The sequence below is a fragment of the Telmatherina bonti genome (assembly GCF_933228915.1).
Source record: "Telmatherina bonti genome assembly, chromosome: 10".
Taxonomy (NCBI): Eukaryota; Metazoa; Chordata; class Actinopteri; order Atheriniformes; family Telmatherinidae; genus Telmatherina; species Telmatherina bonti.
In genome coordinates, this window is record NC_136628.1 from 9,267,898 (window position 1) to 9,285,980 (window position 18,083).

At 40.7% G+C, this 18,083-nt stretch overlaps 1 protein-coding gene across 1 annotated transcript in view; it reads left to right on the forward strand.

The window, feature by feature from the left end:
- Window positions 1–9,172, forward strand: part of capn5b (calpain 5b) — a gene marked incomplete at both ends in the record, with an annotated part of 51,373 nt that extends 42,201 nt beyond the window's left edge. Inside the window, 7 exons of the mRNA XM_079247237.1 lie at window positions 95–290; window positions 386–508; window positions 590–786; window positions 2,737–2,858; window positions 3,267–3,317; window positions 6,355–6,491; window positions 8,990–9,172. Coding sequence (XP_079103363.1) covers window positions 95–290; window positions 386–508; window positions 590–786; window positions 2,737–2,858; window positions 3,267–3,317; window positions 6,355–6,491; window positions 8,990–9,172 — 1,009 coding nt within the window. The remainder of the gene's footprint in view (window positions 1–94; window positions 291–385; window positions 509–589; window positions 787–2,736; window positions 2,859–3,266; window positions 3,318–6,354; window positions 6,492–8,989) is intronic.
- Between the last annotated feature and the right edge of the window lie 8,911 nt (window positions 9,173–18,083).

Genomic DNA, 18,083 nt, shown 5'->3' on the forward strand with positions numbered 1-18,083 from the left:
TCACCTGCGCCGGTGTTTCTACTCTGAACAGTGAGCTGGCTCGTCACCTCAGTCTTCACTTCCTCTCGTCTTTCTTCTACTCGTTCTTCTGCAGGATGAATTTTGACGATTTCTGCCAGTACTTCACTGATCTGATCCTTTGCCGACTCATCAACACCTCCTACCTGAGCATCCACAAAACCTGGGAGGAGGAGGTGATGAGGGGCACCTGGATCCACCGCCAGGATCCCCTTCGCAACCGATCTGGAGGCTGCATCAATCACAAGGCCACCTTTCTGCAGAACCCTCAGGTTGGTACACCAGCTCCTCTTGCTGTTGAGAAGAGCGTCACCAGTGCTCAGGTGCCAAATGCTCTTCTCTTCTTCTTTTGCTTCTTTTTTTGCAGTATGTGTTTGATGTGAAGAAGGTGGAAGACGAGGTGCTGATCTGCTTACAGCAGAAGGAAAAGAGAGCCACACCCAAGGAAGGCAAAGGGGAAAACCTGGCCATCGGCTTCGACATTCACCGGGTAGGAACACGCCCGCACAAACTGCAAACTGAGCCGCAGATTCCTGCCACATGGCTGCAGCTGCACCCTGTAACCCTGCAGGTGGAGCTGAATCGGAAGTACCGGATGCACACAGCCCAGCAGAAAGTAGCAGGCTCCATCTACATCAACTCGCGCTGCGTCTTCCTCAGGAAGGAGCTGAAAGAAGGTCGTTACGTCATCATCCCCACAACCTTTGACCCCGGACAGCAGGGCGACTTTCTGCTCCGCGTCTTCACTGATGTGCCTTCAGACTGCAAGTAAATAAACAACACTCCAAAACACAGGTGTCAAACTTCAGTCCTAGAGGGCCGGTATCCTGCAGGTTTTTGTCACCTCCCTGCTCCAAAACAGCTGAACAGGTTGACAAGAAGCTTAAAGATCCATTAGATTTGAATCAGGTGTGTTTGAGCATGGAAACAACAAAAACCTGCCGGATACTGGCCCTTGAGGACTGGAGTTTGACACCCCTGCCCTAAAGCTTAGAGTGTGGTGCCCCCATCGAAATAAAAGCATGTAGAACAGAACTTTTCTGCACTTCTAGTTTGTTCAGAAGCAGAATTTTTCCATGTTTGATTCTAAGGTGTATCTTATTAGTCTGACTTGTAAAGAAATCAACACTTTGAATCATTTTCACGCATGACCTGGACATTTATCTGCCGTTTTTAGAAAGTGTCCTAAACTCTGTCTCACAAATAAATTTATTATGTTTATGTGAACAACAAAAGGTTTTCATCAAATGTGTGGAGGCCAGTCGGAGCATGATATTGAGTAATCAGCTATTGATAAATCGCTCAATCTGCTGCTCGCCATGTTTATGATCATTTATATTCAGAAACAGGGTCTATTTATACTTCGAACCAAAGCTAATTGTCCTTTTGGAGGGATGGAAAAGACACAAATAAATTAAATACATGTACGCAGGCAGCTGTTTTTTGTTTTTTTAAAAAAAATATCCCCCTGCAAAAAAGAGTCCACACCACTTCGTCTTTAAAAACCAATCTGTCCAAACTAACTGCAGAAGCACATTGTTTAGAGCGTTCAGAGGGCATTTCTACTGTTTCTGAGTGCAAACCCTGGTCGCACATGCGACGTTGAGCAGTTTGTCACCGGCAGTGACGTCTGGAAACCTAAAACCCTGATCATGTATGTCGACATGCAGACGCACAACGTATTGGTAATTCTTTACTTTGGTCTCAGGTTTTTAAAAAGAATTGTTATAAATGCTGAATCTTTGCTTTCATGTGGATGACAGGCAGAAAAATATTGTAGAAACATATCTCCGTTTTGTGAGATGCCCTGCTACTTGTGAACAAGGCCTAAAGTAAACCAAACACCTTGATTTAGTTCACTCATTCACCTCCAACCAACATTGAAATTAAAAAAAAAAAACAACATATTTATAAAAGTGCAGGAGCAGGAGATGAATGTTATTTATGTTGGTTCATGGAGGTTGTGGAGCCAAATGCAGGCTGATAAGGCAGGAGGGAATAAGTTTTTAATCAAACCAACACAGCTGGATCAGCAGACACATGGAACAATGTGTTAACACAGGCGTGTCCAGCTCTGGCCCTCAAGGGCCACAATCCTGCAGTTTTTCCATGTATTCCTGCTCCAACACACCTGACTCAAAAGAATCAGTCATTGTGCAGAACTTCACCGGCTGTTGGATCCATTTAATGGAAGCCAGGTGTGTTGGAGCAGGGACACATTAAAACCTGTAGGACAGACTTTGGACAACATGACATGGCATTAACCTGGAATAAAACCAAGGGGTAAAAACACACAGGTGAGATAACAGGGAGCAGGTGAAGCAACTCAAAGCAGGTGTGCTAAAGAACAGGAAGCAGAAAACAAAACAAAACTTCAAAATAAAACAGGAAACCAGGCAGAACAACAAAAGACTGGAACACAATGACAACAGAAATAAATCCAGTTCAGCTGTATCCTACATGGATGTTCTAATCCAGCTCGGTGATGGTCCAGAAATGTCCCACCTGTCTCCCCACGGTGATCTTCACCCGGTTAGTTTCTCTCCAGTTAATCTGGAATCACAGCAGAATCCAGCAGGATCTTTTCTGGGAAGCAGAATCTGATGAGACGATGTGACCAGTCAGAGCAGCTCTGAAAGCCGCCATGTCAGACTCTGGATCAGTGATCAGTTTTCAGCTGTGTGACGTAACCTCATCGGAGTCCTCTGTGTTTCTCAGAGAGCTGACTCTGGACGAGCCTCCTCAGACATGTTGGACGGGAATGTGTGGCTACCCTCAGCTGGTCACTCAGGTCCACGTGATGAGCGCAGAGGGTCTGCAGGGACAAGAGTCCAACGGAGGTAGGATAACTGCTGTCGCGGTGAGGAGTACTCTGATTATTCTGTTCATGTTTGTGACTGTGTTATTACTAAGCTGTAACTCCTGCATGAACTATTTCACCAATTCCTTTGTTCCTTGTGCCATAACATTTTTAAATAGGCTCAGATAACTTTACTCTTTTTGTGTGTTGTATTTTTTTTTTAACTATCTCTGATTGTGTTTTTATCCCCTTGAGGCATTTCTTTTATTTAAATTTTTAATTATTTACTTTTAAAATTCTTTTAAATGTTTTTGTTTTTTAATTGTTTGAATTATGGTTGTTGTGAGTGACTGGATTTATTGTGGGATTTTTTGAAGAACCTGTTTGTAAATGAAGTTTCCCATTAAGGACAATAAATAGATTGAATTGAATTGAATTGAATTGACAGAGCTGCATCATCTCAATCCCCAAAAGACGGGACTCCTGGGAAAAGCACGAGGTATCTGACGTGGAAATGTTTAGTCACACATAGCCTACAGCTTCCCGTAGTCTCTCCTTTACTGTCTGAACTTTGCAGGTTTGCGTCTCCTTTTGCAGATGTATTTATAAAGAAACGTGTAAGTGGAGCTGATCTCAGCCTCCCAGCAGTGTTTCAGATGTTTTCCAAACTTCTGCCTTTCTGTGTGAGCTCTAGCTGCAAAAAGCAAACGAACCAGACAAACATCATGGCCTCTGGTGAAAATAATGACAGAAGAGTTGCAATCAGAAGTTTTCAACCCCTCCAAAGATTTAAGGATTGATCAACCAAAGTTTTTTGCTTTGTGAGATGAGTTGTTCGTTGCTTTGGCTGGGATGCAGAGTTTCAGTCAAAGGAGCTTCAACATCTCTGAGAGAAGATCATTTCATCTCACCTGAAAGATGTTGGTATAAGAAGATTTCCAAAGAAATTCTGACCTTGTGAGGAAGTTTAAACCGGAAGTCCAGCTTAGAAAAGCCTCTGTCTGACTGTAGGACGCCTGCAGGACGACCTGATAACAGCTGGGAGAAGTCATCACTGGAGAACATAAACAAGGTCTTCACTCTCCACTTAGTGACAGGGAACACAAAGAAGTGGACCAGAAGAAACCAGGAGGAGTTTGTGTCCAGCTGCAGAGTTTAGGGCGAGTTCTAGTAAACTGAACTGTGTGGACATATGGACCACAGTAACCAACGGTCCAACGTGGAGGTGAAGTCTAGATATGTCAATATTTTTGGCTATATGTTTTTTTCTATGCCAACCTTTTTTCTCCTGAAAGCCAAAACTTGACAGAAAGATGTGAAGATGAAAAAAGTCTTGGTCATTGTTGATCTGTGTGTTATTTCTGTTAGTATTTCTGTTAGTAATAAATCTTATTTTCTTCTACTGGTTGCTCTTTGTGCTGCTGTATCTTTGATACATTCATTTTACATCATTTTAGCCTCATAATCTGACAGCTGAGGCTGAAAACATCATGTCTGCATGGAAATATCACGTCTGCATGGACACATCACGTCTGCATGGACACATCACGTCTGCATGGACACATCACGTCTGCATGAAAACATCACGTCTGCATGGAAACATCACGTCTGCATGGAAATATCACGTCTGCATGGACACATCACGTCTGCATGGACACATCACGTCTGCATGGAAACATCACGTCTGCATGAAAACATCACATCTGCATGGAAACGTCATGGCTGCATGGAAACATCACATCTGCATGGAAACGTCATGGCTGCATGGAAACATCACGTCTGCATGGAAACATTACGTCTGCATGGAAACGTCACGTCTGCATGGAAACGTCACGTCTGCAAGGAAACGTCACGTCTGCATGGAAACGTCACGTCTGCATGAAAACGTCACGTCTGCATGGAAACGTCACGTCTGCATGGAAACATCACGTCTGCATGGAAACATCACGTCTGCATGGAAACGTCACGTCTGCATGGAAACATCACGTCTGCATGGAAACGTCACGTCTGCATGGAAACATCACGTCTGCATGGAAACGTCACGTCTGCATGGAAACGTCACGTCTGCATGAAAACGTCACGTCTGCATGAAAACGTCACGTCTGCATGGAAACATCCTGTCTGCATGGAAACATCACGTCTGCATGGAAACGTCACGTCTGCATGAAAACGTCACGTCTGCATGGAAACATCACGTCTGCATGAAAACGTCACGTCTGCATGGAAACATCACGTCTGCATGAAAACGTCACGTCTGCATGGAAACATCACGTCTGCATGGAAATATCACGTCTGCATGGAAACATCACGTCTGCATGAAAACGTCACGTCTGCATGGAAACATCACGTCTGCATGGAAACATCATGTCTGCATGGAAACGTCACGTCTGCATGAAAACGTCACATCTGCATGGAAATATCATGTCTGCATGAAAACGTCACGTCTGCATGAAAACGTCACGTCAGCATGGAAACATCACATCTGCATGGAAACGTCATGGCTTCATGGAAACATCACGTCTATGAGACAATAGCCTGAAGTTTTAAGGATTTAATTTGATCAAAGAAATCTTTGGTTAAATTAAAAGAAGGAAGTTGCAGCACAGACACCCATCAAACACGACTGAACTGGAGATTTCTGCATTGGAAGGATGAGTTTGAGGTTAAAAAGCTTTTCCGCACTTCAGTACTGGACCTTTTGGAAGTTATAAAACCTAAAAAAAACTCATCTACAAAGTGTTGATGATGGAGGTTGAATAATATTACACAGTTGTAAAAAAAAAAAAAAAAAAAGAAAAAAAAAGCTATTTTAATTTAAACACTTATTAAAATAACTTTTTAAAAATAACTCAAAGATGAGTCAATATATAGTTTCGGTTTATAGATGTGGGTCGTTTATTCTCATTATCTTTTGTCTTTATGAATATAAAATGTTTTGAGGTGAGATAGTTGAACATTTCTGAATGCGACATTATAAATTATACAAAGGATAACTTTTGTGAATTCTGCTGTTCAGTGTTGATTTTTTATTCTCATCAGATTGAAGTGTTGTTTCTCGTAGTGACCACAAGATGGCAGCAAAGTCTGACTTTTTTTCTTTTTAGTTTTTTTTTTTTAAATGCATAAAATAAAACATTGTGTATTTATTAAAGAGAACATTACTCATAACAGAAGCAGGATCTTCAGTCCTGGTCCTGAAGGACTGGTGTCCCTTACCCTGCTGAAACACACCAAATATAGATTCAGCTTCTGCACCAGCCTGTTAATGAAGCATTGATTTGTGTTGAAGCAGGAAACATCTAAAACCTGCAGGACTACGGCCCTCCAGGACGATTGGGGGTCCCTGTAGCCCTGCATCTTTTTTTTTTTTTTTCTTAAAATAACTCATTGAAAATTGAATAGTGTATAATACACAATTATCTGAGTCTAATATTCCTATCAATGTTTATTTTTATGTTTTGTAGGTAAATGATGAATGAACTTATTAACCAACTGGCTTGTAGATGGAGCATGTTAAACACTGTTTTCCTCCGCAGCTGTCGATCCCTACATGATAATCGCCTGTGAAGGCGAGAGGGTTCGTTCACCAGTTCAAAAGGACACACGGTGCCCAAACTTCGACATCAAAGGCCTGTTTTACCGCAAAAAGCCCAAAGAAGGCATCCATATCGAGGTGAGCCGTTGATCTGCCGCCGTTTTACAGCAGCTGTGGAGCATTTTTGGTCCCCAGGTCAACCAAACAACATTATTAATCAGGTTTTGGAGGAAAGTGAGGCTACTGTGTGTTGTGAGTCAGTAGACGGTGTTGGTCGAGGAAGAGCGGGACCGGCTATGTGAATGATAGATGATCAACTGTTTGCCTTAAAACCTTTTCAGCTCTGTAAACGCCGGCCGTTTGCCTCCAAGCTTCACACTTTCCTTCATGCTCTGTCTCGGACAGAACTATCAGACGTTCATGGGATGGACATTTGTTACATTCCTGTTTATAATCTTTTTTTTTTCTTTTTATCATTTTGTCAAATAGAAAAATGTTGCTTGTTGTTTTTATTATAATAATTTATATTTTCAGGCATAAAGGAAAATATTCAGTATTCCTCAGGGTTGATTAAACTTACAGGATAATTAATGATGCAGCAAACGAGTCCTTCTGATAAACACGAAGAATGACTCAGGATTCCCAATTTTGCTCCACGAAGCAGAACTGAAACTTCTTTTCCACAAACGCTCCAGAAATCATCCACAGTAACGTGATTATTTATAAATACTAACCAACACGATTAATGTAAACAGCCTCTGTGATTAAAAAAAATGTAAACTTCACTTACTTCACTTTTTTCTATTAAATGAAATTACTATTTTCTCTTTAAACTAAAACAGATGTTTTAGTAAGATGTGAGTCGATAAAAGCAAAGAGGAGATTTATTTAATATTGTATTTATTTGTTTATTTATTCATTTTATTTCATGTTCAGTTTAACTTTACATTGTTATACATGAATTGGCACAGATAGAAGATTAAACCTTGTATAATTTGCCCCATAAAGCATATTGTATAAAAAGGAAAAATATACGTTTTGTATTGATGCGCCTCAAAAGGATGGCGATGCCAAAAATTCCCATTATTTTATAACACTTTTTCCATATTGATATCAGTTTCAGTATCATTATCAGTTTTAATACCGGTATCAATACTGATACTTTGTGCCCCTTAAAGGAAAAACACAACTGTACAGTGTGCATGACCATCTTTGTTGCCAGGGCAACATGGAATAAAAATAAAACTGTAGAACTTTAATTCTTGAAAGAAACAATTTTAAAACCAAAAAAGATCAAATAAATCTTTTTAAAATGATAAATTAATTAAACTGCAGATTAATAAAAGATTTTTCATCTTTATTAAAAGGAAGAAAATATAATAACAGTAAAATCATACATACGATAAAACATGATGTGCAATATTCTGCAGTAAACCAGTTGAGTATCACAGCGTTGTACTGACATCGTGACATCTGATTGGCTGCCTCGATCACGTGACACAGATGCAATATGCTTTGTGAGTTTTATTGCCTAAAACTCAGAAGTAAAAGCAAAATGTTTCATATGAGCAGAGTGGTATGTTCATGCTAAAAAAAGTATTGAATCCCACACTTTATCTAGCAGATATATGGAATCAGATGTTTCAGAATCTCCAAGCAAAACTTTTTAAAACTCAAGCAAAAAACAACAATTAAAACCAAAACTTTCTTAAACTTAAGTAAAATAAATTATCTCAAAATTAAAAAATTATCAATCATCATGAAAACTATTAGGCTTTTATTTGGTTAAATTGAGTAGTTTTGTTTGTAGTTTCCTCTTCCTGTTTCTCTCTTCTCACCATTTTGGTTGCGCTTCACAGTCTTTGGTTTTGATTCTCGATTGTTTGGATTCATTTCTGACACAAACATTCCATGGGCTCTTTCAGGGCGTATTCCGATTGGCTGGTGAGTTTTGGAGTGACACAGCTGTAGAGTCAGCGTCAGAAATGAAACCAAACAATTGAGAATCAAAACCAAAGACTGTGAAGCACAACCAAATAGAGAGAGGAGAGAAGGAGGAAGAGGAAACTACAAACAAAACTACACAATTTAACTAAATAAAAGCCTAATAGTTTTCATGATGTCTGATAACTTTTGAGATAATTTATTTTATTTAAGTTTTAGAAAGTTTTGGTTTTAATTGTTTTTTGCTTTAGTTTTAAAAGTTTTGCATGGAGATTCTGAAACAAATCTGATTCCATACAGATATTGACGACAGCGTATCGATAAGCCCATCCCTACTAAAAAGATCCGAACACCTGGATGTGTTGCTGCAGATCACAGCTTCAGTTGTGTAATTACGCTTCACATTTCCCTGCTTACCTCAGTTTTATTAGAAAATGACTTTTTCTGCCTAAATTCTCGTTCATTTGCTCTTGCAGCTTCGTCCCCAGAATAAACTCTTTCCTAATGTGTCCCGCTTGCCTCAGAAACCTGTGTGTGTGTGTGTGTGTGTGTGTGTGTGTGTGTGTATCAGACTCTAACTTCCCTCCTCTGGTTTCCCTCTCATCCTTCCTGCTTTTTGTCTTTTCTCTGCTCTCTTCCTGCTGTCTGCGTGTCCATCGGGTCTTCGCCGTCCTCCGCTGAGCGGCGTGCAGATTTACAACAAGAACATGATTGTGGACACCTTCCTGGGTCAGGTGACCTTGTTCAGCGACCCCAACGAGCGGCAGGAGCAGCACACGCTTCACCTCCGTGACAAGGGCAGTCGCCAGGACAACGACCTCCCGGGCACGCTCACTGTGCGCCTCATCACCTCCACCACGCTCACCAACATCTGAGGCCGCCCTCAGACCACGGAGGCGCCGCTGGAGGCGCCGCTGGAGGCGCCGCTGGAGGCGCGCCCGCTGCTCATCTCTCAGCCAAAGCGGGAGCTCACTGTGTCTTTTGTTTCTGTCGCTTGCCCTTTGTTCCCCCGTTCTGTCTTTTCATGCTTTGCTTCACTTTCTTTACCTTAGTACCTAAATCTGACCGGTTTCGTTGGGGGTTCTGAAGGCCTGCATGTCTAGATGTGAATAGAAAGTAGATGGAAGTAGGGGTGGGGTGGGGGTGAATCTCTGAACACATTCCTGCCAAAACTGGTGATTAATCAGAGTTTCCCCAGGAAGTTTAGCTGGAAGCCGGCTGCACCACATGAACAGGACAGTTAAAGTTGGAAGTGTCATCAAGTCGCTCATTTCTCTGCATCTTCTGTAAAACTCCAACACATGTATGTTCGCATCCACATGAAGTCTAACACGTATGCAGACATGTCTGCACTCTCCATGCATGTGCCAATGTTTCCAAGGGCTATGCGTTGCCTTAAGGCTGACTCGGTCTCTCCAGCTTGAGGAGACGAGGGGGGGGGGTTTATATTTAACAGGATCTGCGTTGGCTCCTTAACGTCTACATGCCTGCATGCTTTTTGTCTCTTTCCCGCCATCTTTCCTTCCTCCCGCCCAGCTGACTGTCTCAGCAGTCTTCAGCAGTTTGCGGTGCTTCTGGAGAGCATGCAGCAATGTCTGTCACCTTTACTGTCCACGAAGCAGCCCTGAGCCAACAGCAGATTCTTCCTCCCCCTCCTCCTAAGAGCTCTCCTGTGTTCCGTGTGTGTGTGTGCTTGTGTGTGACGTCTCGTCTTCCATCACTCCCGACTCCCGTTTGAAACTCTCCCGAGATGCTTCGCCGCCGGTTGCTATGGACGATCTCTAAACTGCATGGCTTAAAGATAAGAAACAAACTGCCTGTGCTGCACATCTCTGTAGTCGTAGCTTAGCAACCGGTGCTTCTGATAGTTCCACTCTGTGACCCGACCCCCCCATCCTCCATGTGCATCGTTTCCCCGTCCGGTGGAGTACAGGCGTTCACACATAAATCAAGTGCTTTATGGGACCAAAGACGAGCCAGGCCCTCCGCTCTCTTAGTCCCCCTTTAGACCGCCCTGGCCTGGCCTGGCCTGGCCTAGCCTAGCATGGCCTGGTCTAGCCCGAGCTACAAATCACCACCCCCTGTGCCGCATCTTCTCTTAATGGCGACACCACTGCCTGACGCTTCCTCTGATGAGAGTCTTCTGGCCCAATCCTGCGCCACGTGACCCCAAAAGACAGCTTCTGCTGTTGGCACAGAACAGACATGAGCGTGTGTGTGTGTGTGTGACAGTGAGATTGTGTTGTGTGTGTGTGTGTGTGCGTATGTGTGTGTGTGTGGGTGAATGTTCATTTGTTAATCCACGTTGTATCTGGAGGAAAATCAAAAAACCTGTGGAAAGGTGTGAATTAAGGGGGAAAGAAGGCCCTTCATGGGAAAACACACCTTGCACTTTAGTTTGAGGCATAAAAAGACCCAGAAAGACAGAAGAGAGGAGGACTAGCAGAGGAGACGTCCTGCCAAACAACCTGTGCTATCGCCTTGGTCCTGGCTTTGCCTCCGCTGCAGGAACAACAGCATGGATGAACTGCTGATCTGAGATGATTTTGCATATTGAACCACAAGTGGTACTATTTATCCTCTCTCTTATTAACCATGACAGTTCCTATGTAGATCATGTGACCACTCAAGCTCATGTTTTCTAGCACCTGGTGGGCTTTTTGTGACAGAAGCCCAAACAGAAATCACCACCTGTGTTTTGTTTTCATGAACTCGAAGGGCAATCCGAGTTTTGTGTTTCGAAATCTGAGTTTAAAATGTGAGTTACCGTCCTTATCCAGACATTTCCTTTGAATGTAAGACGGTTCGTGGACTTTTCCATTACTTGAACTGTCACACATGGCATTTAAGTGGTCACACATACTTGTGTACAGCATCTTTATAAATGTGTCTTGCATGTGTTATTTTTTCAATGCGTTCACAGCCTTGTTGTGTACTGTTTAATTCTTACTATATATATTTGTTCTTTCTATCTCAAGCATCTTTAAAATGCTAGTTTTCAAGAGTCAGCATGTCGACACTATTGCACCTCAGTCAGCCTGATCATATCAACCGGTTTAAACCAGTTAGGTCTTGTATGCATTCATAATGCCTCTAGCACTTGTGAACATTAGCAGCAGTTGTTGGCTACTATTTAGGTGCTACTTATCTTCTCTGTGCTCTTTTGTTGTTTTTTAGTCTGACAGAAAATGAGCTGGAGTTACAAACTGAGTGCCAAGCAGTGAATTACATTTGCAGACATGTAGGAAGTAGAACAAGCCCTCCCTCCTAAATCATCTTTAACCCTTTATGGGGCAAGTGACTATTTTATATCACTTTGTTTTCTTTCATATTCAGCATGAAACTATTTTTTTGTTTATGTAACAACAGAATGGAGGTCTTGGTTCATACCAGACGGACAATTTTAGGTTTCTAATTTAAAGGTATTAATTATTGAGTGCCCTATAAAGGTTTAATGTTTCCAGGTGCAAAGCATTAAAATAATATAATTATAGTTTCCTAAACCATTGTTAATGTCTTCCACTGTCTCAGTATCATGTATTTATTAAAACCAACAACAGATGAGCTGATCAGTGGATAAAAGGGAACATAAGCGGTGCCAAAGGTATATGTGCCAGAGAGATGTTGCATATCTGGTTTTTAACCATTTGGACTCATGTCACTCCTGAAAGACAGAGGAAATAATTGCAGGTTGACTTTCCCCTTCCTCTCTCCTGTGCTTCAGCTCTGCCTCCAAAGCTCTTCCCTGCATGGGAGGGAGTCTGGATCTGAGTTAATGTGATGTTTAAGGGCAGATACAGGTAAACAATAACAGCTACCAGTGTTTTAGAGTCTGACAAATGAGACCATGATGGACAGTATATCTGTTACTGTCAGAAAATCACAACAAATTAAGAAAATGTTTTCAGGGTCTTGGATGAGCCACAGCTGGAAAAATGGGTGAAATTCAGCATCATTGGAGAGTCTTTTTCAGTATTCTGGAAATGCCTTCACATTTTCTTTATTTAATGGTGTTACAGAGAGAGTTCCTGTTGGTATTTCAAGAAATTAACTTCAGCTTTTTGATTCAAATAAACTGAAAGCACAAATTGTGAAAGAGGAACTAGCATCAACTAAATGCAGACAAATATTTTCTTTTATGTTACACCATATGCAGTTTGTGCATCAGGTTTGTGCATGTGGTCAGTTTTTCCCATTGCCACTGTATGGATCGCTCTCTTTATCGTTCATATGTTGCCCAACGATGCCTTCTTACCATGAAGTAAACCAGAGTTTTGCAGTTTGATGCGGCATGTCGATCAGTTGTCAGCTGAGCCTGTGGGAGCTTGTTGATAACATCAGCATTACATTTATAAAACTGTGAGCACAACACGATGACTTACAACCGGGGTACAGTAAAGTGGTTCAGCTTGTCAGCAGAGTATTTTATTACAGTGTAATTACAACTTATTGTCTTTTGTATCCATGCATACTTACAGAAAAGTTGCATACAGTGTCAGAGGCAAAATTATAACTCTTCATTTGAGAAAGTTTTTGTTAACTGCATGGTTCATTTGTGAATGCCAGTTCCAGTTCAATGGAAAAAAAATTATGTTTTGTGACTTCACATTTAGAGAAGCAGATGTAAATACCAGATTATTTATCTAAGTGTTTAATATTTGTCTCAAATAAATTTGACATGAGGGTCATCAACTACTTATTACTAGTTATTTTTTTACACTAAAAGTAAAACGTTAACGCCCTCTAAACCTGCCACCCTCAGGGGGATTCGAACCACATCCGTCTTCATTGTTAATGTTCCTCTTAATGCAGATTTCTTTCAGTGTACAGGTTAAGCTAAGCTAACACTAGGTATCTTTAGCTTAGCTGTGGCTAATCCTTCAGTTTCCACATCAATATCTTTCAAATTTGTGTGAACTGGCATTCATGAATGTACATCATCATTTTGTTTTGACAGTCTAAACATTCCTGAAGTCTTGATTTGTTTTGTATTTATTTTCTAATGATGTTGGGGTGGATCTGTGTAATGCTATGTTAGGCGTTTGCTAATGGCTACATTTGTTATTCCATCTCTTCATTCTGTTTTAACATAAATATATAATAACTAATTTACAACCTGACACTTTTATGATATCCGGGCTTAACTATATGACTCCGAACACCACAGAAACCATAAAGTTAGCCATCTGTCAATGCCTTTTTTTTAAAAATGTTTTGAGGCGTTTCTTTCTCTATTTGTGCCACAACAGTGCCAAGAAAATCTAATGGCCCTTTTGTGATGAGGTGCATGTGTGAGCTGAAAAGATGTTTGCTGTGTAAATGCTGAACAAATGTTTTGCTTTTCAAAATGTTTTTCTTTCTGTCAGTTGATTTTTACTGCGTTGTTATGTTACACTTTGTAATTGTTGCACATTGTGAACCTTTGCCAAAAGTGTTACGGCTTTCACTGTTAAGAAATAAACACACTGACACACACCCAAATGCACACACACACACACACACACACACACACACACACACACACACACACACACACACACACACACACACACACAGACACGCACAGAAACACATGCATACACAAACACTCCAGCTACTGAACTAACCAGGACTGATTGGAGCATTTGTACCTTGAGATTTTTTAATTAGCTGAGCTTATCTGTCCTGTATATATTTTCTGCATGTAAATGCCAAAGCAGGTTTGAATAACTCTGTACCATTCAAGTGAAGCTGAACTTTTCACAGCAGTTGTATGACTCCAAAAACTGCAGTGCATGTAGCAAACAAATCCGTTGAAATCTGCTTGCATCTGCTTTTAAATCATAAAACATGTTCTAGTTTCCCACCAAGCGTTCAAACATCATTCATTGTTGCTACTTTGATAAACATACTATGTAGAATAAAAGGCTCATGTTGCACACTTGCATGCACCTAAACATTATCAAGTTTTCTAATATTTTGTACCCGATAACCTGCAGTATGCAGTATGTATGTAAAAGTAGCAGCAACTGAATGATCTGTTGTGCTTTCCATGTTTTGACTCAGTTAGCAGGTTTTTTTTTTTAATTTTCCTTTCTAATGAACTAGAAGATTTAGAGGAATCAGCTGAAATAATCAGCTAAAGACAACGTCCCATGATGACTTGTGTACAGTTTTTAACACTATGATATTTTTTGTAATTAGCAGTTAGAAAATGCTACAGATTTTCAGAGATTCTTCAGAGATATATCATGTAGATTATGTTATCTAAGTTAAATAAATTTCTAACCGTGAGATGAAAGAATTGGTGATTGACATCGGGGATTCAGTTTTCCTCATTCAACTTCCGGCTGATCCCACAGATGTCACTCCTATAGTATTGATGAGATAATCATTCGTCGTCCTGTCATGTTCAGTCCAGCCTATCGGATAACTGGTTGAGAAATGGTTCTTTTTCTCTTTTTCTAGAAAGATTAATTACAATATAAAGTATTGAAGTCGCACTACTGAACTTTAGCAGATTTTTGCACTTTGACAAAGGCTAATCCAGTATTATCTTCATCCTGTCTCTTCTCTGAGCTCTCTCCAGTTAATAAAAGTTCTCAGATAATGTCCTATTGAGTTTCTTTGCTGAATCAGTGTGCGTTGATATCCAGTTGCTGGTGTGTGATGTAGTGTTTGACAGCAAAACATAGCTTAAGCGTGATGCTCAAGACTTCTTGGCCTGAAGACACTGCAGGGCAGCTACTGCTAAAAGAAGGGACTACAAGGCCAGCAGCAAGAACTGGTTTCATCTTTATCTTTTGTAGAAATGTAATACTCAGTTTAATTCACCAGACAGCAAACTGGGGGAATATGTGTCACTATATGCTGTTGTTGAATCAGTTTGTCCTGAACTGAGGTGATTATTGTTTACAGGTAGCAAGCAGCTTCAATTCCCCTCCAGTAATAAATACTGCGATTCTTATCCCTCTCTACAGTTTACAGAAGGAGAGACAATGAAGATATGACCTCAGATTGGGGATTGGGATTAAGAGTGATGTTGGATGTGTTGAAATATGCTCAGTTGTGTTGGCTTGGAAAGTCAGATAACTAACCCAATGCGTGGATTTGCTGCACTGAACCATCCGAACGGCTGTTATATAGGAACTAATTGGACAATTGTTTGGATTGTTTTATCTTCAATTTCACAGAGAAGCAGTGACATAAGATGGCTGGAATTGTTGCCATAGTCAACTTGCAAAAGATGGGTCTTTTCATCTGAAAAATCTTTCTGTTTAGATATAAACCGGTGGTACGCCGGCATCTAAGAACCGCCTGTCGCTGCCTGTAGGACGACTCATCCATCTACTGTGTTGTAGTTTTATATTGCTAGCAAGAAGTCTGGCAAGATGGACTCTTCAGGAGCTTGTTAACAGCTTCTCAGTCATTCAGATTTTAGGAACAAATGTCGATAAATTTTATCTTAGCCCATAATTGTAGCTTTGACCCCTTTGTTTAAGGAAACCTCAAATTAAGTGTAGAATGGAGGTGACGACTCCTATGAATGAATGACTTATTGAGAAGCTAGCTTCTTAAACTTTGGCGGATGGACGTTATTCTAAACAGATCGAACAATTCATACCTTATATGATGGAAGTAGGAAAAATAAAAGGATTCAAATGATCAGTTTTCTTTCCCCATTTCTCACCAGAAAGAGTGCTCGCATGCCTCCTCAGCTTCCACATCGCTGCATGCGTTTAGCTGGATCAGACTTCCAGAGAGACCGTTTCACTCAGTCTTACCTTCATCACTTGACTGCATCACACAGACTGTGTACAAATCAAAACACCAACATTTTTATCTCCCATTAAGTCTTGTCCACTCAAGGAATGAGCTTGTGATTCTTCTTGTACTTTTCTGCCGTCGTTTATCAGCTGCAGACTGGAAAACCTACTGCATGGTGACTCTTCTAGAAGATGCAACCATCTTTATAACAAGTATCTTTTATCAGTATTTTATAAGCTTGTTGATTTTCTATATCCAGTTGACCTTCCCGACCGTTATGTTTACAGATAGCTAGGTATCAGAGAGCCGTGCTGTATGTTCTGTACTGTGTGCTTGTCAGTGTGAGCTTTACTCTTTTTTTTTCAAAGCGTGTTCGTTATATTTGGTTCTCGGTTACACTGTGGTTATTTTATAGCTACAATCTGAAATGACTGATTTTCTTTTGTATTTAATGTCAACTTGTGGCATGACTTTGAAATAAAAAGGGAAAACCTTGTTTGGGTTTGTGGTCATTGAATGACAGCTTGTTAACACTTACTCAGCACGAAGTCAGTATTAAATATTTGCTATTTTCGATTCCTTTTTGTGAATGAAAACAAATATATGCGAATTATTCTGCATTTAAATAGTTAATGTGCACCATGCTATTCCAGGAGGAATTACTGTCTTAGAATATGTTGAATATGTTATTTTATGCAGACTTGGGGCTGCGTGATATGACCAAAATCTTATATCTCATATTTAGCTCATTTTTAATCCACATAAAAACATACATAAAGATATAAAATTGTTTGTGTAATTTTATGTCAGTCATCATCAGTTATGTGTCAGATGTTCTTGGCAACAGCAGCGGTGATCTCCTTCCATCTGTGGGAACTATAGCCGTATGGCGTTTCACCTGTTGCAGCTTTTCTTTCGCCACCACTCAACGTTGCTTTTGCAGCTTTTGCTCGTTGACTCTCGGTATTCTTTATCCTGATTCCTGCACACGTGATAAAATGAGTTAGTTGTGTCGGAGTCTGTTGTTGGGACTGTGAGCTAGTCTGTTGTCGGTTCCACGTCAGTCTTTTTTATATCCAAATCGGATCCAAATTTCCCCTCTTTTAGGAACCAACTCTTCAGTTTGGGTCGGCTGGTCATCTTTTAGAGAATTATCCTGCTCTGAAACACGTCTGCTACCGTCTTCCTCCATGTTTGTTTATGTATTGCAGCGTGCATGCTGTAAAGTGCATAAAATACTGCAGTAAAGCAAGTAATCGCGGCGTAAACGATATAGCCTAATACGGCATTTTCCATCGTCCAAAGAACATACATAATCACATCGCCCGGCCCTATGCTGACTCATACCAAACTGACTGACACTGGTCTATTCATTTTCAGGTCAGAACTTATTCTATTCATTCTTGAAACAAAACACACCCACACACCCAGGCTCCAACACAAAAATTCAAAGGAGCAGAAGGAAGAAAAATCTAATAAGAACCCTCATCTTGCTGCACATCTATGAATCTCATCATGATGTGAAACAACTGTGTGAAGCTTCATGTCAACATGGTGGAAAATCTCTGAGGAATGTGTCCAACACCTTGGCTTCCAGGAGTCAGCTTATCAGGCTTTCAGAAGAGGTGGTCTTCAGAAGCTGGTACAAGATTATGATGGATTTGTTTTGAAACTGCAAATCTGTCATCACAATATATAACTAGAACAGTTTTAGATGGACATAATTCATCTCTAATCTGTGTAAAAGTCCAATAAAATATTCAGTGATGTTACTGTGTTAAGGTGTTGATACAGGTTTAATTTTCCCCTGTTTTTATGTACAGAACAGATATTTTTTATTGTTTTGTTAACTGACCCTTTGAAAATTCACAATGCAGCAAACAGCATGTAAATCATGACCCCTGCCACCTTCCTCCCAGCTGGTCTCTGTATCTGACACCGACAAGCTCCACCTCCCAGCTAATCAGGATCAGCAGCCATGAATGAGACCCTGCAACAGAGTCTGGACAGTCCTGTCACTGCCCCAGACGCCAAACTGTA